Source organism: Phyllopteryx taeniolatus, chromosome 13 (genome assembly GCF_024500385.1).
Source record: "Phyllopteryx taeniolatus isolate TA_2022b chromosome 13, UOR_Ptae_1.2, whole genome shotgun sequence".
Classification (NCBI taxonomy): domain Eukaryota; kingdom Metazoa; phylum Chordata; class Actinopteri; order Syngnathiformes; family Syngnathidae; genus Phyllopteryx; species Phyllopteryx taeniolatus.
In genome coordinates this window covers 8,127,759-8,152,831 of record NC_084514.1, presented here as the reverse complement: position 1 = coordinate 8,152,831, position 25,073 = coordinate 8,127,759, and the positions used below count along the sequence as shown (strand labels likewise).

At 43.6% G+C, this 25,073-nt stretch overlaps 2 protein-coding genes across 9 annotated transcripts; one reads left to right on the top strand and one right to left on the bottom strand.

Annotated features, from left to right (window-relative positions):
• Positions 1–43: 43 nt before the first annotated feature.
• si:ch211-168d23.3 (BRD4-interacting chromatin-remodeling complex-associated protein) lies at positions 44–16,471 on the top strand. Of its 4 annotated transcripts, none has more exons than XM_061793841.1 (15): positions 44–1,787; positions 2,148–2,349; positions 3,073–3,118; positions 4,150–4,192; positions 4,302–4,367; positions 4,625–4,807; positions 4,930–6,105; positions 6,669–6,848; positions 7,844–8,306; positions 9,812–9,948; positions 10,016–10,074; positions 10,758–10,906; positions 11,637–11,731; positions 11,821–11,920; positions 12,524–16,471. In XM_061793841.1, coding segments are annotated over exons 2-15 (3,267 nt in total). In that variant the 5' UTR covers positions 44–1,787; positions 2,148–2,348; the 3' UTR covers positions 13,093–16,471. The 4 variants fall into 4 exon arrangements, with proteins under 4 accessions (XP_061649825.1, XP_061649822.1, XP_061649826.1 ...); XM_061793838.1 differs by having other exon boundaries at positions 11,818–11,920; XM_061793842.1 differs by having other exon boundaries at positions 2,148–2,354; positions 11,818–11,920.
• On the bottom strand, positions 10,900–24,590 carry exd2 (exonuclease 3'-5' domain containing 2). 5 transcript variants are annotated; one of them, XM_061793844.1, is made up of 11 exons: positions 24,432–24,590; positions 23,255–23,319; positions 22,252–22,622; positions 21,496–21,746; positions 21,279–21,405; positions 20,590–20,915; positions 20,255–20,361; positions 19,796–19,931; positions 18,990–19,358; positions 17,690–17,943; positions 10,900–11,883 (listed from the first exon to the last, which is right to left on the bottom strand). In XM_061793844.1, exons 3-10 carry the CDS (start codon positions 22,603–22,605, stop codon positions 17,727–17,729), a joined length of 1,887 nt encoding a protein of 628 aa, XP_061649828.1. In that variant the 5' UTR covers positions 22,606–22,622; positions 23,255–23,319; positions 24,432–24,590; the 3' UTR covers positions 10,900–11,883; positions 17,690–17,726. The 5 variants fall into 5 exon arrangements, with proteins under 5 accessions (XP_061649828.1, XP_061649829.1, XP_061649827.1 ...); XM_061793845.1 differs by lacking the exon at positions 10,900–11,883 and adding an exon at positions 12,833–12,945; XM_061793843.1 differs by lacking the exon at positions 10,900–11,883 and having other exon boundaries at positions 16,475–17,943.
• Positions 24,591–25,073: the final 483 nt, after the last annotated feature.

Here is a 25,073-nt window from a genome sequence, read left to right as displayed (position 1 = left end):
TTTCAGAGAAAGAAACCTGCAATGTTACAAGGAAAAAAAAGCAACAATTGTCTCTCTCGGGAAAAAAAAAAGAAAAACAATGAGTTTAGTTGGGCATTTTAGGAGAGTATAGGTTTACAAGAATAATTAGAGGATTTCAGGGGGGGTGCAGTAAATATTGGTTGAAAACAGTATTGTTAGATGGGGGAGAATGGTCATGTGAGGTGAAAACAATAATTTACAATTTGTAATTTTACAAGAATAAGTTGTGGTGAATGAAGTTGGAATTTAACATTAGGAAAACTACAATAAAAAAACAGTGCATTGTAGAATTTTTTTTTACAAGAATTAAGTTGCAATTTACAAGTTGTAATTCTAAAAGAAACTTTGGATTTTGGGGGGAATACATTTGGAATTGCAGGCAAGAAAAGTAATATTGATTGAAAAAAAGTAATTTTACATGGGGGGGGGGGGGGGTTGTAATGTAATTTACAAGTTCTAATTCATAAAAAAAAATAAGTCCATAAAGTTTAATACTGTATGTAATTTTTAAACGAAAATGTTTTTTTTTTTTTAAGTGAGAATTTGCAGTGGATGAAGTTGGGATTTACATGAGTAAAGATGCAATTGTAGTTAAATAAAAGTGAATTGTTAACGCAATATTGACAGACTCGTTTAAGTGTTCACAATAATTATTATTATTTTTTTAACCATGTAGTCATCATCCGACGGAGGCTGCTCTTACATATGCATGCACGCATCTGTAATATAATATTACAGGAAAAAAAAATACACATTTTATGAGTTTTAATTTTACACGATAAAAGCCATAACATGAGTCAGCAAGATTTTTCACAAGGAAAAATTCAGGAATTTTAGCAGACAAAAAAGTTGTAAAATCTATCTTAAAAAAAAAAATACAATTTTACGTTAGAAAAAGAAATTGTAATTTATAATTGAGGTTTTTTTTTTTTTTTAAGTGTTAATTTTGGGGAATTTTAAGTGAATAAAGTTGTAATTTTACATGTGTCGATAAATTGTAATCTAATTTTGTGTGAGGAAAAAAGACGTAATGGGGGGGGGGGAATCGTATTTTAAGGTGGAGAAAAGTAATTTACGAGTTGCATTTTTATCAGAATAATTTGGGGTTAACAAGAAACATTTTAGGTGATTAATATTATGGGAGAAAATACATTAAATTAGTGTCATGAAAAAAACGGTCAATGAAGTCATAACAATATAGACTGTATTAATGTACTATATTATCACAAAGTATAAAGTTATAATTTCGACAAGAATCATTTTTTTGAATTTTGGGGAGAATGAAGTTATTCCTTTGTTATTGTTTTGGAGCGGTTGAAAAAGTTGTGGAAAAAAGTGAATTTTTCAAGAAGAAATATCAACACTACGAAAGGTGTTCAAGTGTTGCTGTTATGATTATGATTTTTTTCTTGTTGTTGTTTTTGTTCTCGGCGTAGTTATGGCGTGGAGCTCGGCAGTGAAAGCGGGGGCTCACCTCCGGCTTGGTCCGAGCGAGGCTGCTCAGGAGGCGGCGACCCCTCCACCTTGGCAGCCCCGCGGTGGATCTCTTTTCTTTCTCTCCCCCCCCCCCCCCCCTCTTTCTCTCTCCCCCCGCACCTTTGTGTTGTGCGATCGACTCTTGCAGTCTGTTTCTCACACCCACCCCTCACACACACACACACCCTCCACTTCCCCCCTCCTCCTGCGTTTAGCATCTGAAAGGAGCTCTGAGTGAGAATCGATGGCGCAGAGGCCCGCTTGACAGGACAATAAAGCACAAAGAAGGGGTGAGTCTTCTCCTTTTTCCCCTTTTTTCCCTCCCCATCTTCACTCGCTTTTCTCCATCTGAAGACGAGGAGCGTGCGCTGGCGTCTCGCTGCTCCGCGGGGGCCGTGACGCTTCCATGCGTCGCATCTTTTGTCAGCATCACCCCCTTTTCTCACATCACAACATCCCCATTACCCCCCTTTTAAAAAAACATCATTTCATAACATTTCAACTGTAAACATCCTCATCATTATCGTAAGATGAGGTTGTTGTGATAATGCGGTTGTCAGTGGGGTAAACAACCCCCTCCCCATTTTCTTTTTTTAAATGTGTGTGTGGGGGGGGCTAGGGGGTTACACTGAACTATGTAATATTTCCAGACCCTCTGCAGCAGCCATGCTCCAGCGGCAGCCGCCGTCCCCCCGCAGCCGTCGCATCCTCCTCGGCCAGGAGTCCCCCCCGTCCCCGTCCTCCCCCAGCAGCCGCCGACTCCTTCAGACGAGCGAGCCCGGCCACAACTCCCCATGAGGCGGCCACCAGCACTCGCACCGACCGCTCTGTATGGAGCCCCTCGCCACTGAAGTAAGGTGCATTCATGCAAGGGGTCCCAGCGGCTTGGGGGATGGGGAGTGTGCCATTAATATTACCAATAAATATTAGTAATATAATAGCAGAACTTTGACCTATAATGGATGATGACGTCACTGGTAGGAGAGTTTTTTTGTTTATTTTAATCATCAGTATGAAATGACAATCATGGAGTATCCAGAAATCACAGGCAATCAGAAGATTTTAATCAGAAATAATAATAAATCCAATTTTCTTTGGAGTTGAACTACAATTGTTTTTTAAAGCGTTTACAAAACTTACAAATATTAAATGTAAAACACCTAGTTTGTTTTTATTTTTAATTATATAAAAAAAATAATTATATATATAAGTCATAGGAAATAAAACTAATATAGAATTTATGGGGAAAAAAAAAATAATTTCTTTGAAATTCTCCAAACATTTACAACAAAATATATACAAATAATATTAATGCATATTAAAAAAATTTAGATTTATATATATATATATATATGTGTGTGTGTGTGTTCAAAAATGTTTTTTTTGTAATATGCATAATTTCATTTTTACCGACCTTTTGTGTTTTTAATCGTGTTGAATCTGAATTATTGTTTATTATGTTATTAAGTTTAAATCGCCTTTAAAAAAGATGCATGTAATTTTAAAATACTATATAGATAGTTAAAACAATATTTTCACAGACCTGTTGTTTGTTTGTTTTTCTTCCGCTCACAGTGGACATGGAGGATGAAGACGGGACTTGTCTTCTTGATGTTTTGTGGTGAGTTCAAGTCCTAAAATGGGTCATAAAATAGAAATAAAATGAGCACATTATGAGGTAAACGAGGTGGGGGGTGTTGTCATTTAAGGACAATAAAAGTCATTTATGAGTTGTAATTTTACAAGAAAGAATTGGGAATTTTTGGTGAATAAAGAAAAGAAATTGGGTGAGATAAAGCTATAATAATATTAGTTGGAAAAAAAGTTGTAATTTTACATGAGGAAATTAAAGAATTAAATCATAGAATCACAGTTTAAGGAAAATAATTTGAGTCTAAAAGGAAAACAGTGTTAATATAAAATTTATACAAGAAAACAATTGGAATTTGTCGAGAATGAAGCTGTAATTTATTTACTAGAAAAATGTGAATTTTACAAGACCGAAAAACGGAATTTTGGGGAAATACATTTGTAATTTTACAAGAAGAAAGTTTTTTTTATTTTACCTGGGAAAATGTGGGATTTTGGGGGGAATAAATGTGTCATTTTTACTTGAGAACTGCTGCAATTGTAGTCGAGAAAAGCCCAATTTTATTTTAAGGTGAATGATTTACGAGTTGTCATTTTACAAGAATAATTGGGAAAATGGGGGGAACAAAGTTGTGAAGCCACATTTGCAGTGGAAAAATAAACCCCCATCTGAATTTCCCAAGAAAAACTATTGTCATTTACGAGAACTAATGCGTAGTCGCACGAACAACATTTTGGAATTTTAAGGGAATGAAGACATTTTCGCGGAATTTGTAAAGAAATTTCGTTTCAGGTGAGAGAAGCTGTAATATCAGTTCTTCCGAAAAATTATTTAGGGGAACAAAGTTCTTAGTATGAAATACAGTGTTGCCTTGAGTGGCGAGTTGAATTCGTTCAACGATTATGTTCAGAATTCAAAACATTCAAATCATTTTCCCAATTGAAATGAACGGAAATGCCGTAAATCCGTTCCAGCTTTCAGGGTTTCATTGTGAATCGATGTGATTTCGCCGATGAAAAGTGAGTACTCTCAAGTGGCATTGTGACTCCTTTGCATTTCAGTGACCCCCAAGCCCTGAACGACTTCCTTCATGGGACCGCTGAGGTGATTAAAAAACAAAAAACACTAAACAACCAAATAGTCTTTTGCTGCTAGTTTATGGCTTCCATTTCCCCCCCCCCCCCTACATTGTTTGCTTATTTCCCACCGCCAGCTGCAGACCGAAGACCTGCTCATTAGCGCCTCCTCTGGGGAGCCGTCTCTCTTTGCAGACGCCCCGGTGAGTGTCTGCCGACGGGCTCGGCGGGGGCCACAATTAAGTCGTAGTTTCTCTTTGGCTTCTCACTAACCGGTGGTGGAAAGTAAGAGTACAAATACTTGGTTAGTGTACTTCCACTAAGTAGATTTTGCAGCTATCTGTACTTGACTTGAGTATTTATTTTGATTCTAATAAGGAATTTTCAAATTTCTAACTAAAATAAAATTACAAACTCAGATGGTACGAAAATATCAATACTACCTTCGTGTGGCCTCCAGAGTCCCGTCTCGCTGCTGGGGGACGGCGGAAGCTCCCCGAGTACGCCACCGCACGGCTGCGTGGATCTCTCCTTCCTGGAGGAGGCCCTCCTCTCGTCACCGGAGGACACGGACGACGCCGGGCGGGGGGAGGTGCCGCAGGCGGCGTCCCCGGTTGAGCTCGGATGCCAGTCGGAGGAGGAGGTGAGAATCAGAATCTTTGTCATCATGCAACGTACAGCCAAATTGTATGCTGACACAGCAGGATTGCCTTGTACAAACAAAAGAATCAGCATGCCGGTGGTGTTGTGGTGCTGACTTTCCAGGTGGCGGCGAAGGAGGAAGAGGAAGTGGCCTGCTGCGACATCCTGCAGCAGAGCCTGAAGGAGGCTGACATTACGGAGCAGACAGTCACCCAAACGGGAGACTCGCTTTACCCGCCCGCGCTGCCGTTTGCCATCAAGTCCGTCGTCCCGGCCTTACCCAGAGACACTCAGGCGGCCGTTGAGCCCCCGCAGCCCTCCTTGCTGGCCGTGGGGCCGGGGTGTCCATCCCTAAAGCCTACCCCCCCTCCTCAGCTGATGGGGCTCCTGCCCGGGAATGTTTTCCCCGCCCCTTCGCCGGAGACGTCCTTGGTTCAGGGCTCTGGTATGATCCTCCATAAAGCCGTCAGTGCCCGGCCTCTCGTCGCCCCGGCCGCGGGGATCGTCCTGCAGCGCACCCCCCTCCCCATCCAACCCAAGCTTCCCATCAGCATCCAGCCAAGACTGGTCCAGATCAGCCCGAAGCCGTTGGGGCAAAAACTGGTTCCTGGGACCACCTCGCCAAATATTCTCCTTTCCCAGCAGCCTTCCACTGCGGTCCCGGCGGCCCCCGAGCCGCTCCCCAAACCCGTCCGCCTGCAGCTGCTCAACCAGGGCGGCTCCTTCATGCTTCAGCCTCAGGGACTCTTTCAAGGCCAAAATCAGTTCCTTCTACCAGGTCAGTCCCAGGTTACCATCGCCCAACCTGCTGCCGGAGCTTTGCTGACCGCCACTCCCCAAGGCCCGCGAGGGACTCCCTTCGGCGGGCAGATCGTGGACGGCTCACAGTTCCTCACAGTGCCCCAGAGACAGCTCAACTTCAGCCCCGTGTTCGCTACGGGGCAGCTGGCCCTCGGTCAGGCCGCTATCTTTTCTCCTACCGTCTTCCAGATGCCGGCGCAGCTCGCCACGGGCTACGCGAACAGCGGGCAGGGGCAGAGAGCCACCCTGGTGCACGGACCGGCTGTGGGAAACCGCATCACCTTGATCAACGGCTCCGGGATGCTCCCCTCGGACTTGGCCTCCATATCCATCGTCAACGCCCCCTCGGTGGTGCAGGGCCTGCCTTTGGCGGCTCAGCCCACGCGGGCGGCCGTGACCGACGCCCCGCGGGGCCTCCAGGCCGCCTCGGTGGCGCTTCTGCCCGAGAGAGGTATCCCCGAAGAGAGGGGCGGCTCGGAGGAAAGTTTTCAACAACAGGTGATGTCCACAATCACACGGGAGGTTTAAGAGTTAGTTTGTTTATTCAATAAGTAAGTATGAGTAAATATTTCCTTAGTGTCTGGCTTCCTGCAGCGCTTTGGTCAGTTTGGAATTTGACATAAGAAAAGCTGCAATCGTAGTCGAGAAAAAAAAGGTCAAAACTTGATCAGTAACTATTTGAAAAATGACTTATTAGTCAATAAAACAATTGAAAGTAAATCATTATAATTTTACAAGAATGGGTTAGAAATTTGGGGAGGGTATAAAGTTGGAATTCTGTGTGAGAAAAGGTGGACATGAAAAATGGACAAAAATTGAAAACTGTTCATTTTAGCAGAAAAAAAATTGGTAAAATTAATTTTAAGGGGAAAAAGTGTGACTGTTAGGTGACAAAAGCTATAATTTCAGTGGTGGAAAAAAAAAGTACAAGATTTACAAGAATGTAATACAAATTTTACGAGAAAATTATGGGGAATGTATTTGTCATTTTAGGAGAAAAAAACAGTAATTGAGGAGAATGAAGTCATAAAATCACAAGTTTAAATGTTCCACCTATGCAGCGCTTGGGTCCAGTGATCCAGCAGCAGGTGTCGGTCCGGCCCCTCGTCCCCTCGCCACCCGTGGCGACCGTCCTGCCGCCACCACCTGAACCGGCGGCGGCCCCCGACGTGGCCCACGTGGTGAAGGATGTGGCCCAGTCCCTGAGCCAGGACCAGGACTTTATCAAACAACTGCAACAGGTCAGAACTCCAAGAAACAAACACTATTTACAATTTAGTTTTGAATATTTATTTGGGAGAAATCATTTACAGGTCGTAATTTTACGAGAAAAAAATTAAGTTTCGGAGAAAGCCATGAGGAAAATATAATTTACAAGGATGACCTGAAATATAATTTCTCTCCTAATATGACTTAATTCTTAATTTTAGGGGAATACACTTTACATTTTACATGAGAAAAGTAATATTAGTAAAAAGAGTCAATTTTATGAGGAAAAAAGTCATATTAGAAATATGAAGCCATAATTTTATGAAAAGATTTTGGGAAAAAAAAAAAAAGAATATTGTACAAGAAACAAAAGAAACGGAATTTATGACGAAGTCATAATTTTCTGATATAAATGTGGGAATCTGGGGGAATAAAGTTTAAATTTTGTGAGAGAAAATTTGTAATCTTTGTTGAAAACATGTTTTATAATTTACAAATTTAAATGATTTTGAGAAAATATATTGTTTACATCAATAAAGTAATTGTATTTAAAAAAAAATAACTAAAATAATAAGTAATTTTATGAGACAAATTTTGTTTTACCTTAAGTCAATTGACCAAAAATATATGATGTTGTCATGTTATAAGAAAACAAATAAAGTTGTAATTTCACAAGAAATATGTGGGAATTGGTGGAATAAAGTTTGAATTTTATGCGAGAAAAGACAATCTGAGTTGAAAGTCAATTTAATAAGGAAAAAAATATACATGAAGTTTATGAGTCATTTTACAAGAAAGTCATAATTTTATGAGAAAAATGTAAATATTTGGGGAGTAAAACTAAATTTTTTTTGTCAGACAAAACGCAATTTGAGTCGGAAAAAGTCATCTTTTGAAAGGAGAAAAAAAACTTAATTCCCAAAGAAGAAGTTATCATTTTACCAGAATTTTAGGGCGAGCTTCTCCAACTAAGATCTTTTTGTAACCCTTTTATGCAGTTTGTCATCGATGTTTGTTTGTACCCCAGCAAGCATTCGGCTCTCCTGTTACATCCGACATATTGGTTGGAGTTGCACCAGCGGTATCGGTTGACTCTCTAACCTCGACGGTGGACAACGAGCAAGAGAGCCAGCCAGCGACCATCATGTCGGACTCGTGTCCGGACGCCTCGCCGCTGCCCTCCGACTCAGAGGACGCGTCCCTGCTGGGCTCGTCCCCTTCGCTCCGGGACTCAGCCACGTTCCCCGATCCGAACCCCCTTTCTGGACTAGAGGGCTCGTCCCCGCGGCCGCAAGTCCAGTACCAGGTTCCCCATCAGTTCCAGGGCTCGCAGACTTTGTTCATGCACAGTAGAGGCACACTTGCCTCACCTTCCCAGGCACCGTCCTCTGAGCCTACTTTGACCCCCAGCATCACAGTGCCTCAACATCAGCCGGACCCCTCAGATGTAGGGGGGGTAGACACCCCCATCCAACAGCACACACAAATCAGTGAGTTTCTCTTCACAACACATCCATCCATTTTCTACAGCACTTATCCTCATTGGGGGCGGGGGTCAATTCAATCTCCAGACTTAAACCCCAGAGAGAATGCATTTTACCTGCTAAAGAAGAGACTTGAAGGGAGTACAGTATTGCTCTATCACACTTCACTTGCATCGCAGATTATTATTATTAGAATTATTATTTTTTTTAATTATATTTATTTTTTTAAAATCGTACTTATATCGCAGGATTCTTCTGTGATTATTTTTCGACACAGACTTTTACTGAAGACTCAGGAGCATTCAAGCACACGCCAGAAGGAAAGAGTGTGTAAAAGACAGACAATGCCCAAAGTTTGGGATTATCTCACACTTAATATATGAAGCTAAAGTGTAATCTGCGTATTGCTAAATAGAATTGGATTAAATTACAAAAGTGCACGTATATGGTAAAGTAACCATTATTAGCCAATTTAATATAGCATAACACTGCTACTTAGAATGAATTATAATCCATGACAAGTGATTAGGACAGAGGGAGGATAGACACAGCCGCTGATTCGCTTCGTATCGCTTTATTGAACAAACGTAAAAAAAAATAAAAAAAATACAGTAAATACAATCACATTCTTAGCGGACCAGCCGATGGCCAACTGACGCCGTCGCTCAACACGCAACAAATTAACAGCCAGTCAACGCTCCAGTCATTCGCTGACTTTCAAGTCGCTCAAGAGGCCAGGCTCACCTTTTAAAAGGCCCCCACATATTCGTCACAGACACTACAGTGGAGAACATGAGAATGACGACGGCAAGTGGACAAAAACAATACCTGTGCCTCACATGCATATATTTTGGTAGTATCTGCATGAAGGTTTAAAATATACAAATAATATAATAAATATTTGGTTGATACTTCACATATTTCATTTATTCAAGGGGTGGTCTGGAACATAACACCCCCCGGATAAACAAGGGATTACTGTAATCCCCTAAAACAATCAATCACTCACATTATCACCTATTGACAATTTAGTCTTCAATTAACCTAACTAGCCTTTTTTTTAATGTGGGAGGAAACCAGCGTACCTGCAGAAAAACCACATAAGCAACATTAATATGCAACTTTTTTTTTTTTTTTTTGCAACAAGCTCTGATACAAAACAGAGGCATTCATCAGGAACAAGTGGAAGGTATTAGACTGGCCAAGTCAATCTCCAGACTTAAACCCTACAGAGAATACATTTTTACCTCCAAGAGAGACTTGGAATAAGTAACACCCCAAAACCATCCACACACCCATTTTTTTTTACAGCACTTGTCCTCATTAGTGCCACAAGTGAGCTAGAGCTTAAACCAGGAACGGGTTGCCAGCCACTCACAGTCTGTCTCGGCCGGTTGGGTTGAGCAACGACAGAACCGTGGGCACAACAACAATAATAGTCCCATGATGACAGCAACAACTTTAACAACAAATGAATTTGTACACAAATTAAAAACACTGTCTCGTGTCAGCACCAACAGCTGCCTTGGTCCTCGAGAGCGACGTACTGACTCCCGACGTCCGGTCGCCCTCCCCCAACACCCAGGAGTGGGACCATTACGGGCTCGCAGCTCCCAGGGAGTGTGGCCACGTGCCAAGAAACCAGCAGGTGGGGAAAAGGGAAACTGAGTGAGATTTTAACATTGCTCCCATAATCACCCTTTTGTGTGATACAGCTGGCAGGCGTGGAGCTGCAGTCGGAGGAACCACTAACACCAGCAACACGACGTCACAGGTGGGATAGTCTTGGCGGGTTGGCCAAATAGATCTTTTCACCACGACATCGCACGTACTTCCGGGTGGCAAGAGGTGACGCAATCTTTGTGGCACCACTAGTGAACCAACCTTTACGTGTCATTTGAAAAAGACGGAGCGATGAAGAAAACAGGGTTCAATGGCTGAAATGATTATTTGAGCCCATTTCTCTACCAAATGTGTGAAGTGTCAGTCAAAAACATGTCATTTGCGGTCAATTGCTTTGACGAGAGACGGAATTCCAGCATTAATTTACAATTCAACAGGTAAGTAGATTAACAAATAGACATGGTAGAAATTCTGACAGTTAACATGATCATTGAAGGACTGGCTAATTAATTGTCTTTGCTGTTCCTCTGATTAATGGCACAAATGTGCTCTTTTGACACTACTCAATTTATGCTCCTCATCCATCGTTTCCCTTGGAATCGTTTAGATTTTCTGAAGGAGAGAAGAAAAAACCCTGAGCCTTTTGAGATAGATTTGGCAGCACAAGCGGAAACACAAGGGTTTTCCAATGTTTCAGTTCAGGTCAGTGGTAGTCATCACTTTTCAGTCACCCGGAAGTACCCTGGCGCCTATTGTTGTCAAACACTATGAAAAAGACCTGTATACCCTAAACATCTTGTGTTTCGAGACAAAAACATCTGGACTGTCCCTCAGGTTCCAACAGCTGCTTTGCTCGGACCATCTGGCGGTCCAGCACCCGCGCACCGGCCCGGCCTTCCGCACCCTGACGGATGCTGCCCGCCGCCTGTTGCCGTACCACGTCTGTGCTGGACACACACCCTCTCAGGAGGACTTCGCTTTAGGTCGGCCGACATCGCCATTGTGCATGTTGAAGCACAGAGAGTAATCCCTCATTCATGTTTTTGGGGGAACCCATCCTCCATTATTGGCTTTTGTAATTTCTGTAATGCTTTAATATGCCACAAGATGGCGCCAAAGCCCTGCCTTAATAGGAATGACTCTCCAGGAAGTGCGTTAAGTGATGCATCTCCAGTCATCGAGACTGAGACGAGAGCTTTGTATGTCGGGGAGGAGCTAAATTTAGCCTGGGTTGTTAGTGGATGTTAGGAGAGTCTGCACAGCAATTTAGCTGCTTCGCGTTTCTTGCTAAATGAATGTGTTATTTATACTCTGACAATGTGTTCTGAATATGCAATTTTTTGCCCCTTTCATCTGTTTTACGAGCACCAAGTCCCTTAACATGTTATTTTCTGTTAATATTGAAATATTTGCTTGCCATATTCAAGCTGTCAAAAATGTAATACAGTATGACGAGCTTATAATACATCTACAGTATGTTCTCTGCAGTCCTAACAGCCCTCTGAGGGAACCCGTAACAATGTTGCATGACGAAACATGAGTTTGACACCTCTGATTTAGACTATTAATCTAGGTATTTTTAGGTCAGGCAGGGTTAATTACTAGCGTTTACTTTTTGCTATTCATAGTTGGGCTCGGTCTGTGTGCCCCACAAATGACTGCGGGATTACTGTACATCATTTCTGAATGTCACTGATTTGGTGCCTCCTGCAGTGGACCAGGAGTTTGACACTGTGTCGGGGTTCCTGCTGAAGCGCACCAAGGACATGGTGAACAAATACAGGCAGCTACTGGTCAGGGAAACATGGGTAAACAAAAAGAACCAATTTAACCTATTTTGTTAGTGTGTGCCCTGGTGGGAAAAAAACAAAAAGAAAACCGAACTTTCTCGCAGCAGGAGAGTCCGTCCGCTGAGATGGTGATGCTGGAGCGTCTCTTCCTGCAGGCGGAGCGCTTTTCCCTGGGAGAGGACAGGCAGCGGGCAAACAAAGACCCAGGTAAGCGACACGCAAAAATCACTGAAATACGATCATTTCCCTTTAGCGTGTTTAGCATCAATGAGTCTGTTTTTCCATTTCCCTCGTAGCGCGACTATCCGACTGATGTGCAGAGGTTTTCGCAGGCTCCCGTTTAAGTGTCTCTCGCTGCCTGATGCATTCAATGTTGCGTTTTTCAGTTTCCCCATTTGCGTGGCTTTATGCGACTATTTTCTTTGTTTCCTGTTAGCGTGTCTCAATCCAAAAGATGCGTTCAACGCTGGGGCGTTTTCACTCTTTCCCAATAACATGGCTTGACCCAACTGGTGCGTTCAATGCGGCAGATTCTCGCAGTTTCCCCTTAGCAGGGCTTGATTCGACTTATGCGGTGGGTTTTTACATTGTTTCCCGTTGCCACGGATTTATGAGACTAATGTTTCTGGTTAGCTCGGCTTTCTCTAACTGAAGCTTTCTGTCCAGAGGAAGGGTGGAGCAGAGAGTCAAACGCTGAACCTGAAAAATGTGAAGCAGATGTGCACACCAATGTACTGCCTCGCGGTTTCCTGTCACATGATAATCATGAGAAAATTCTGCATTGATAAAGAACTCAAATTGCCATTTCAGAGTCTTTCCTGATGTCCTTGACCTCATCAGCATCTTCCTCACACCGCTCGGGGTCCTTACAGCCTCCACCACCAGCCCAGGCCTGTGTCCCAGCCTGGACTAGACTGTCAGACCGCCCGCCTGGACTCAAGACGTACCGTTCCAGCTCACGCGGGGCGCTCAGGCTCACCATCAAGCAAGAGTGCGGCTACCGCAAGGTGGTGCGCAGCTCCATCGCCGACTCTGGTCCCAAGCGGCACCACGTGGGGCAGCTCTCCAACGGTGGCGGCGGGGCCAACGGAGTGTCACGGCATCCTCGACGCGAAGACAAGATCCCCAATGGAGTGGAATCCAAAAAGAAAAACCATCTTCCGGCGCCTCCCCCGCAGGACACCCCCAGGGTCAAATGCCTCAGGTTGGACGTGCCGCCACCCCTCAGCTCCCTGGAGGAAGACATCGTGCTCAGCGAACATCTGCAGAGCGCCATCGACAGCATCCTGGAGCTACAGCGGCTGCAGGGACCATCGGCAGGCCCCCTCGGGAGGGCCCCGGACCAGCCTGTCAGCAGCGCCTTAGGGAGTCACCTGTGAGGCTCCACCAGGATGTAGGAACTCCCAGCTGAGCCAACCAAAAGCTTGACTTTTGTCTGTTGCTAGGAAGATTTTAATCCATGCATCGGTCGTTCTTTTCATTTGGCAGTGGAAAAAGTGACTTTTTTTTGGTCATTTGTTTTTCCAATCTAACAAAAAACACATTTTTCATACTTCATTTTTTGCCTCAATATCTTGCAGATTTCGTAGCAGGGCTCGGTCTCTATCACCCCGTGAATGGCAAGGGTTCACTGTATTTGCGCCATACTGTATGGACTTACTGCACAATGTTTGAAAGAAGAATGAAAATAATGCCATTGTCTACTAGGCCACGTGGTGTTTTGTGTGGACATAAACGAGTTGAAAACAATGCGATTGGACAATAGCAATTATGCGTTCCTTCTTCTGATTCACAGGTTTTGTTTCTCTGAAATGTCGAGGAACAAAACGTGTTTAGAGTCTAAAGTTAATACATTTAAAAAAAAAAAAAAAAGGCTTTTTTTTTTGTTCGAGTTAAAGCAAAAACAAGTTTTTATGTATTTTTTGGGAAGCGGGGAGTGGTGCCAATTGAAAACGGAAGGTACTTGATACGCCGATTTATTTTGATTGTGCGTTTGGAATACGATAAGGAAATATGACAAAGAAGAAGCACTATTGATAGTCCATTAGGTGTTAAGATACCTTATTATTGTGTACCTTTGTGCTGAAAAAGTTTATTTGAATAGGAGCGCTATGGTTTCCGTAGTATTTTTTATTTTTATTTTTTTATTTTTTCCCCAGCAGTGCCAAGCTTCCAGGGTATTTATTTTGATAACGTGTGCCAATGTTTCAAGTCAAACTAACTCCAAAGAACTTGTTGCCCTTGCCCCCACAAACACACCAGCAACGCTCGGATCCTCTCGGGAAACCCGGACCACTACTAGACGCATCGTAGCTCAAGCTGTGAAAAACAAAGTTCCTGGAGAGAGCGACGACAACCATGTTGGATGTTTTTTGTAAAGCAATAATGTCTCCGGAATGAAGGAGAAGGCAGAGTAACAGGAGGATCTTGCTTGTTGTTGGGTGATGTCGCTTTCATTGCTTTAGTTTTGTTGTTCTGAAGAGATGTGGGCGTGGAGACTTGGACTAAATCGACTTGCATGAATCGTGGACAAAGTAACTTGGGAATTATGTAGACTTGGACCAAAGGACTTGGCACATGCGTGAGAGTCCAAATGATGTGGAATCTACACAGTACTTGGACTATAAACACTTCAGGACTCCCCTGAAACCCAGGCCGAACGACTTTAGACTTGCTAGCAACTCATGAATCATTTGTGACTTTTGACTCTCCGGACCCAGACGACTCGAGACCCAGGACTTAAATGACAGTCGGACCACAAGATTTTCAACCTGCATAGAACTTTCATGAGATCAAATGACGTCGGATATGTACGAGACATGGAACTAAACCATTTTTGACTTGCTTAAGACCAGGACTAAATCACTAGGCAAGGTTCTTAATACAGCATTTGTTTGAGACTAAATGATGTGGAACTTGCATGAAATGTCCAAGTAACTTGGGAACTTGAAACAAGACTCCAACTAAACCTTTTAGGACTCCCTTGAGAAGGACATGTGAGACTTGATCCTAATGACTTTGGACTTGCTAGCAACTTTGAGAATAACTTGGAACCTTGGTTAAGACTCGGGGCCCAACACTTAAACCAAGTGACACTAGACACAAAACTCGGACCCAAAAATATGCAGCTCACATACAACTTGCTTGAGATCTGCATTGTACTTGGACTAAAACCCTTCACGACTCCCCTGAGACCTGCGCCAAATGACTCATGTGAGACTTGATCCGAATGGCTTTGGACTTTCTAGAAACTTTGGGAATCACTTGGGACTTTGGTTAAGACTCGGGGGCCAAAGACTTGAACCAAGTGACTCGAGACATAGAAGTTGAAAGACACTTTGACCAAAAGATTTAGGACTCGGATTGAACTTTTATGAGATCAAATGATTTGGGTTATGCGCAAGACTCAAACACAACCTATAAACTAAAGTATTTACGACTTGCTTAAAGCAAGGACTAAATCACTCGGGACTTCTTAATCTTAGACTCGGACCAAATGATGTGGATGTTGCATAAAACAAGTTGTGGAAGACTTGAACCAACCAAAAGAGACTTGGACTAAACCCTTCAGGACTCCCCTGAAATGAAATGTGAGACTTGATCCAAGTAACTTTGGAATGGGTCGCAAACTCAGGACCATGACTCAGGCATTTGCTTGAGACTTGGACCACCTTTTATACAAGTTTCAAATCATTTAGTACCTTGGGACTTATAGTAGACTAACCAAGTGACCCTCTAGTTCCTAGACACTTGTTTCTGGGCTTGTTTCTTGGAACTAAAACCTTTAGGACTCCCCCCAGGAGTTGGACCAAATCACTCATGTGAAACTGGATCCGAATGACTTTGGACTTTGGTTAAGACTCTGGCATTTGCTTTGAGACCTGGACCACGTTATGTCATTTAGTACCTTGGAACTTTTGGTGGACTTGCACAATGTGACTCATGAGTTTCTCTAGACTTGTTTCTGTACGAGATTTGGACTAAACCAAGACTAAGACCAGGAACCAAATCCCTCCATACTTCTGTTGGTCATTTGGAAGCTTTTGTTAACGTGACAATCTTTTTCTCCATCCATTAAATTTCCCCCAAATTTGTGGGGTTTTTTTGGGCAAAAAAGGTGGTGGTGCAACTTTAAAACCTAAGACAAAAAAATTGCGACTGAACAACTTTTCACTACCACATCAGACTTGTCTCTGTGTGAGACTTGGACTGAACCCCTTCAGGACTCCCCTGTGACTTCCCACATGATCACTTTTTGAATGGTCGCAGTAAGAATATGCAGTACTTTAGCACGCAAAACCTCGTTCAGAAACATCATCCAGGGTTTCGACCGGAGGTTTTCAAGGGAATGCAGTATGGAGAGAAAGAAGAAGAAAAAAAAAAAAAAAAAGATGTCAGAGTGACTTTTTCACTCCTTGCCAACGCCACTTTGTTAAAAAGAAAACGGCGTCAGTCTAATGGAAGCCCTTCTGGAAAGAGCCGCCTCGTGTGCCATTGTCGCCGTCGTGTCCGACACTGACCGTTTGGAAATGATCTCTCGCAGTCCTCTTTGGGAAATATTTCCAGGGACTGATTGTTCTCATGCCAAAATCTAGAGGCCTTAAACCAGCGTAGCTTGGATTGTCAACAACAATAAAAAATGTGATCGCCTCAAGCGATTCGTACCACTTGTTTTTTTGTTTTTGTTTTTTACTGCTTTTACAGACTATTTATGAAAACTGTGATTTTGTACAAAAGAATAAAAAAAAGTGAATGTGACACTTTTTGTCTTTGAATTTCATTAGAAACTTTATTAATAGTATTTCATTCATATTTACAAAGATACTGCTTTCTCTCCGCTTCCGAGGGTCGCCTTCATCGCGCTAAACGAGCTAGTGGTGCGTTTGGGGTACGTCGGGACTAGGAGGCCTACTAGAACATGGACCTCGGAAGGCGTCCCGCAAATGGGAAGGGAAGCGTTTTGCGCACGAGCTAGGCGTTAGCGTCGCTCCCCCCGCTGAAACTTTTAAAGACCCCAACTTGATCTATTGACTGAAATATGGACAGTTTCTGCATGCCGCTGCCCCCCCCCCAAAAAAAAATCTCATCTTGAAAAAAAACTGAAGGGGATCAAAACAAATGACATTTTTAATATGATCTGATTGAAATAAAAGTAGGGACTCAGGATGTACCATCAACCTTGCCCCCCTCCTTGCAAGAGCTTGTCAGAATCTCACCTTGAAATAAATCAAAGGGTATCAAAGAAGTGGAAATTTTCAAGACCGGAACTTGATCTATTGACTGAAAAGGACAATAGTCAGGGAAAAAAAGTGGGTGGGAGCGACAATTAAAGCATTACTGTCCGCCGGCCGCCCACAGCGAGAGCTGGTGAAAATGTCATCTTGAAAAAAGTGAAAAGGGATCAAAAAAGCTGATTATTTGAAAGAGCGCAACAAGATCTATTGACTGAAAGGACAACAGTCGAGGGGAGTGGGCGGGAGACTAGAAACATTAAGGGCAGAGCATTTAGCGTTGCCCTGAGAGAGCTGGTCAAAATCTCAAATAAATGAAAGAAGATGAAATTTTGAAGAGCTGAAATTAATCTATTGACTGAAAAGGACAATAGTGGAAAAAAAGCGGGCGGGGACAACAAGAAACGTACACATTTTGCATTGTGTCGTGTGTGTGTGCATGTTGTTCCCTCCTCACTGTGACAGCTGACCCAAATCTCATCTTGGAATAAATTAAAGGGGATCTTAAAGAGATGACATTTTTAAAGAGCGCAACTTGAACGATTGACTGACAATAGAAAAGAAGTGGGCGGGAGCGACAGAAAAACTTTAGGGACGAGCCTCATTAGCGTTAGCCGCTAACCTGCTATGACTAAAGTAAGAGCAGGCTGCTATTTATATATATATATATAAAAAAAAGCTCTTTGTAAATTTCCCAAATGAGTTGGGTTCCATCTTTAAAACAAGCAAAAAAAAATAATCCTACCGCGACGTGGTGATTGCTACGCGGCGGTCCGTGCCATTCAGTCGAGTTTGACGGGAAGGTTGTCTCCGTACTTGCGGAGCAGCTTGAGGTGGTTGTGCTGCACGCACCAGAGCGGCGGAAGGTGTTTGGGGCGCATGGCGGACAGGAAGTGCTGCCTCCAGCACCGCTCCAGTTCCATCAGGCCGTGCGGGCCTCGCTCGGCGTAGGCGCGCACCACCTTCAGGCCGTGAGGCACGTACGCCTCGTTTAAAATCCTGATGAGCGAGAGAGAGAGACCTTTGATTTCTTGACAACCGCATTTGAAACCTCAACCCTGGTTTGAAACCCTAAAGTGAAACCCAAACACTGGCTCCGGAACACTACCTTTAAACCCTTAGCCAAATTTAAAAACTGCTAATTGAACCTAAACCTGGATTGAAACCCTAATTTGAAATGGTATACCATCTTTTAAATCTTAATCTTTGTTTGGAACCCTAATTTGAAACCCTAATCTCAAACCTTAACCCAGGCTTGGAAACCTAATGTAAAAACCTTGATCTTGTCTTGAAACCCAAACCTCGTCTTGAAACCTGAATCTTTGCCTGAAATTCTAAATTGAAACAAACACAGTCTTGGGTCCTTAATTTGGAACACTAATCCAGGCTTGAAACCCTAATCCAAGATGGGAATCCAAATTTGAAACCTTAGTCACGTCTTGAAACGTCTGTCATGTCTGAATCCCTAACCGAAGCTTGGAAGCCTAATTTGAAACCTTAACCATGTTTTGAAACACAAATCTCATCTAGAAAACATAACCCAGGATTTAAACCCTAATCTTTGTTCGGAACCCTAACCCTGATCTGAAACACTACTTTCAAACCCTAACCTAGGCTTGGAAACCTAATTTGAAGCCTTAATTAAGTCTTGAAACCCTAACCAAAGCTTGAAGTCGTTCATTGAAACTAACCCAGGCTTGGATCCCTAATTTGGAACATTAACCCAGGCTTGAAACCCCAATCTTTGCTTGAAACCCTAATTAAATGATTGTAATCCTAATTTGAAATGGAATTTAATATAATCTTGAAATCCTAACCCAAGCTTGTTTTGAAACCCCACATTTGAAACCCAAATCTTATCTTGAAAACCTAACCCCGGATTGAAACCCTATCTTTTGCTTAAAACCCTAAACTTGGTTTGAAACCCCAATTTTCAAACCCTAACCCATCCTTGGAAACCTAATTTGAAGCCTTAATTAAGAAACCCTAACCTTAGCTCCAAAACCTAAGGCTTGAACCCCAACTCTGCGGGTACGGTAGCTCACCTGGTCTCCAAAGCGGCGGCCCGCCGAAGCTCCTCCTCCGTCAGCTCTCGCTCCTCCCCCACGTTCAGGAAGTTCTTGACGAGCACCCTTAGCTCGTCCCGTCGCCGCTGGGGCAGCCCGCAGCCGGCGCTGAGGAGAGCGCGGGCCGCCGAGCGCACCCGCCGCCGCTCCGGGTCCTCCATGGGCCGCACTCCCTCCTCGCAACCCTGCGGGGCGGCGAAGGCGTCGGCCAGCTGCTGCTTGAGGACGGCGTCGTGCAGATTGGAGGCGGCGTGGCAGCCGGTGCACAGCAGCAGGATGTCGTGGGAGTTGTGATCCTTCATCTCGCTGGGGAAGTGCCGGCGGTACTCGTGAGGGACGATGTTCTTCCTGCGAGGGCGGCGGCACCACACATCACGTCCATGCCGAGTCATCCTTTTTAGCATCTAGAACGGCGTAGCTTATTTGGACAAACTAACACAGGCTTGAACCCTGAACCTTTGGCTTGAAACCCTACTCTTAAACCTTAACGCAGGCTTGAAACCCTAATTTGAAACACCCACTTGAAACCCTAACTCTGGCTTGAAATCCTGTCTTCAAGATCCCACGCCATCATTCTTTTCTTTTTATGTAATCTTTCTTGTCCTTTTATCAGGTTTGCAAGATAATTTGGTTTGGAAATGCCCAGATGATTTATCTGTGATATGCTATAGTCTAGCCACTGATAAATCGCTCGGGCTTTAATTTCTACCCTGAAAAAAAAAAAAAAAAAAAAACACTCTTCCGGGATAATTTGTGTGTGCAAAACATTTCGGGTAAAAGCAGACCTGATGTAAGAGTCTGCTCTCCCGCAGACCACGCATAGGTTCTCCTTGGCGGTGAGGTAGTAGTCCTGCTGGGAGTCTGGACGTCCCGACGGCTCGAACAGAAGTCTCACCACAAACGGATCCTCACTTTGGAGCACTGAAACACAAGCGCCACATCCAGTCGGGTGTCAAACGGCACAACTTTATCACGGCATTGGGGAATTTTCATACGCGCAGGAGCTGTCCTGCCTCTATTACGGCACTGACACTACATTCAAAGGCGCAAAAAGGCTGTGTGGACTTCGTCTCCCTGTTTGGTTTTGGTGCAGTTCATACAGAAACCGTCCAAAGCTCGATCTTGCCACGTGGCAAGGTCGCGTTAAAATACTTGTCGGGCAGCAAAATTTGCGTTCAACACAACGGGGCGGAAGAAGCGCGCGTCTGGTGAAAGGGCCTAAACACCCTGTCACGCCAACGTACCTCCTATTCCTTTATCCAGGTACCACTTGGCTTTCTTCTTGTCACACGTGCAAAGCGGCTGACCGTCGGGGGCGTGCAGGTAGCAGTTATCGTAGAGAGGAGACTTCCTGCGAGATGACAGGAAGTGCTTTAGTTCACTTCAATAGACACTGGAAGGTGCACTGGGGAACTTGAGGTGGCAGAACGCAAAAGTGACCTGAAATGAAAACACTCACAATAACTTGTGTTTATTAATTGCACCGCCAAATAAATATCACAAAAGAAGTACGTCTGACGTCATGGTGAAAAGTTCCACTCGCACAACAGCCAAAATGACTGACTGGACTCCAGCTCACCTTGCAGAGTAGCCCACACCCAGTGGCTTCCTTTTGTTGTTCTTCCTGGGGTCTGGGATTTGCAGATCTCCAGACTCCGGGCTCGAGGACGTGCCCATCAGGGGCCTGCGCATTCGCGTTGTCCTCTCTGTGCTGCCATTGCCGACGTCACTGCGCTCGTCGGCCCCCCGGCCCCTGAACGGCACGTCGAACAGCCCCTGGCAGCGAGCGGCCAACACGGCGTAGGAGAGCCCGTGGGTGCAAGCGGGGTCGGCTTCGGGGCGGAGACCGAGCAGGTGGAAGAAGAGAGCAACGGACACTTGGGCGTCCCTGGCGGCGTACGTCATCTAAAAAAAATTTAGATCTATACAGTAATTAAGTGTAAATGTAATGGAGATTAAACGATGTATTTGCTTATTAAACCCCCCAAATTCTTGAATAGGCAGGGATATACTGCCAAGAAGCTTGCCCCCCCCCCAAAAAAGGGGTTGGTTAAAATCAATTAATTAATTAAAAACACAACTGAAAGAAAATCCGCAAATAGGTGAAGCCACGAGTGCCGAAAAGCAAATATGTGGGGTCCACTGTATATAAAAATAAAAGTGATAAAAGTTTTTAGCAGGTTTTGAGGAGTTCCAGTTAAGATGTTTTTGTATAATACTGCCTCTGAAAACAAATTCCTTGGTGGAGGGAAAAATGAGATTAAGAACCTGCTCCGGCGTCAGCTTGTCTGCCTCCCAGTCGCTACATCGCAGTTCCAGCGACTTGTCCAGCGAAACGTTCAACACGTCGGCTGACAGCGACTTCAGGCCAAGTCCGTTGCTCACCGGCACCTGCCTGGGAAAAAACGAAAAAAAAAAAAAAAACAAGCCTCAAATAGTTGAGGGAGGAAAAAAATAAAACTGCAACAAACGGCGGGGAACACACTTTTGCCTCAGGGCCAGGTGGCGCAGGTCCACTGTGCTGGTCAGCGACACCCCGTAGTCGCGAGTCAGCCGCTTGCCATCGTCGTGGCAACCGACACCCGCCTTCAGGACGTGCGGGTCACGCAGGACCTCCATCAGGTCTGGCGGGAGCTGCGCGTCGCCGAACGCCGGAAGCCGTACCAGCACGCACCGGCCGGAATAAGACGCCATCTGGAGCAGGGAGACCACTTGAGGGCGGCCCTTCTCTGATACCTGTGCAAAGAACGAAACAGTCAGCGTTTTCCTGCACGGGTAAATCTAGGGATGTTTTTTTTTTTATTTTTTTTTTTTCCACAAAAAGTTATCACTTTCCTCAACTAAAACTGCAGCTTTTTTTTCTGAAAATTGCCACTACCCTCCTAAGTTGTAATTGTATCAACTACGATATACTTCTTGTAAAACTACATCGTAAAATGATGACTTTTCCATCATGAAACAATGGGTTTACCCACGTAAAGTTGCAACTTTTTTTCAACTAAAATTGCTATTTTCTTCTCAAAATGACAAGCCTCCTGAAATTATGAATTTTATTTATTTAGTAAGACAGTTGTGGTAAAACTACATTATTGCCGTAATACTGTGACTTGATTGCAATTAGAACTACAGAAGCAGCTATGAAAAAAAAGTCATTCAAATAAACTTGAATTAATTGATCTAATTGATTATTTCCCCCAGCCTTAGGCTGATTTGGTTCTCACTAAAATTCTTTGATCTTTACCCATTCGCAGTCGAGTCCCAGCACCGGGACCGCCGCCAGGTCTTCCTGCATCGGTGGCCACAGCTGCCGCCATTCCTCCAGTGAGCTCACCATCATTGGCGTCGTCGCCAGCAGCTGTTCGGAGGACGGGATGCACAGGGGAGGGGCCGCCCTGGTCTTCTCACACGCCGCAGCCTCAAACTCCTCATGTAGGGGGCGCCGGTCGGCTTCTGCGGCGACAGGAAGCGGCGGTTCCCTCTGGACGGAAGGCGGCCGCTTCCTCTTGGTGCTGAACGCTCGCCACACGAGCAGACCCCCAAAGGTGGCGCCGAGGAGCGTCGTGATGACGGCGACGAGCGGCCCCCGGTGAGCCATCACCAGGGCAGTGACAACTAAAAAACACAAAATGGCTTCCTTGAACACGACAACATTTATACCTATTGAAGGGATGTATGCAAAAGTGACTTTTTAATTGCTTGTTCAGTAATCCAAGGTATATTTGCAGTTCACTATTCACGTTCTTCTGTGGAATCTATTTGCATTTTTTTGTGCTCGTTCTGAAATACCCCAAGATGCCACCCTTTCTAAAAGCAAAGTAGCACATTGGTACCAAGGAAGTATGTTGAAATGATAGATCTCGACTGAGAGACAAGCTTTTAGTAAGTTTAGTCTGGGTTCGTAGCAGAAGAAGAATATTTTTTTATTTTTAGTTTGAATGTAATCGGTTAATTCTAGAGGTGTTCCAATCAGTTTTATAGTGCCGATTCCGATACCAGTCATCCATGAGTGAGATCAACCGATCACATGGATCCAAATCAATTTTTTGCCCATTTTCTGACATATTACAGACCAAACCACTAACTGAATCCTAATTTATGTTTGGGCTACACGGTCAATTTGAAATGTCCTGGGTTTTAATAAAGGGTTGGAAATTTAAAATGGAAATATATGATCGAAATTTAAAAACGTAATCATTATTAAAATAATCGTTAGTTGCAGTCGTACTGATATATCCACACGGTACCTGTCCGATGTCAGTGGACTTCCAGCTGGGTGCGCTTTGGGAATGTGGAGCCACACGGCATCTCTCTGTAAACAAAAGGGAGGTAAAAATAAAAAATAAAAATGAAAAAAAAATTAAAAGAAAAAAAAAAAAGGAACGTGATAATTATAGATAAGGCTAACATTTAGCTGCCAGTGTGTAATTAGACAAGCTCAAAAGTCAACAGGACAATAGATAAACTTTCACATACACTCGAGAGAAAAAAGTATGTGAACCCTTTGGAACGACCTGGATTTCTGCATACATTGATCGTATACTGTGATCTGATCTTCATTCAAGTCACAACAATAGAAAAACACACTCTGCTTAAACTAATACCACACAAACGATTATGTTTTCATGTTTTTTTTTAAATTGGAGACACCATGTAAACATTTATAGTGCAGAGCGGAAACAGTATGTGAATCCCTAGGCTAATCACCTCCTTGGAGAGCTATCAAAGTACAATCAATGTGATGTGATGGAAGGCGTTGGTTAAAGCTGCCCTGCCCCAATCAAAAAAATACACACACATAGCAGTTCTAAGAGTTAAACTGAGTCCTTTATTATTTACCTTATATACATGTATTTTTTTTTTTTTCAATCAACCTCTCCCCAATGGAGTTCTTCTTTCGAGGTGTTGTCAAAGATAACGTATATTCAAGAAAATCGCAAACTTGATGACGTGGAAATTCATGTAAGCACGCCAAAAACATGATAACGTCAACGTCTATGTCAAAGTACTTGAGTGTAGGAAAAGGAATGTGAAAATGCTAAAGGCTAGCAATTTGAGCACATAAGAGATATCACTCGATGTCAGTTAGTATGCTATCCAATTGTGACTTAATAATAATACATTTAAAAAAGCTATAGAAAATGTAACTTACTTTTGTAACCCTCTGTATATTTAAGAGAAGATCACACACACAATTGTCGGATAAGCTTATAATAGAGACACAAACTGGGAAAATACGAGGACTATTTAGTCCCATTTTCCGCCAGTCAAACGCAATTATGAACGTCACATCGACACTTACGTGAAAAAAAATAATTCGCTAGCTAACCAGCTAGCCTCGAGTCGCTGGCTTCTTCCAACGTACCGAATCGGTGTCAAGACAAACTAACACAAAGCCTCATTGATCAAAATAAGCAATATTACCTTGGTGCGTTTGGTTAAAGCAAGACACCGCTGGCTCCGGACACACGTGTTTATTTGTTTATCTTTGTTATTATTATTTTTTTTTTCTGAAGTTGTTCTCCAGCATCCGGGTGCTATTTATATCTGCGGCGCAGCACCGCGTCACCGAGATCCAACCGGCGCCACCAACAGGACAGGAGGACTAACAACCATTTTCAAACGAGCTTGACCCCTCATTAGGGTCAGAGATCAGCTGGAGCCTGTCCCTGGCTTTGGTCGAGAGGGGCGGGGTAAATCGCACATTGAGACAGACAAGTATTCACACTCATATTAACATTTATGGACAATTTTACGAGCTTTAGCTTTTGGGCAAGAGAAGCGGACCCACCCTGGACTAGTCGCCCATCACAGGGCACATAAGACAAAAAAGCATTCCGTATTTGTGCTATGTGTGTAAGTGTTTCGGGTTTATTTGTTTGTGTAGGTGTTTTGGGTTTATTTGTGCAGATCGGAGATTGTAGTTTGCCATTTTAATTTTCAGTTTTTACCTCTCAAAAGGTATTGCATTTTAATGTATGAAAAGTGAGACAAATAGATTTGATTTGAAAGACAAGCATTCACACTCACCTTTACACCTTTGGACAATTTTGAGTCTTCATGCAC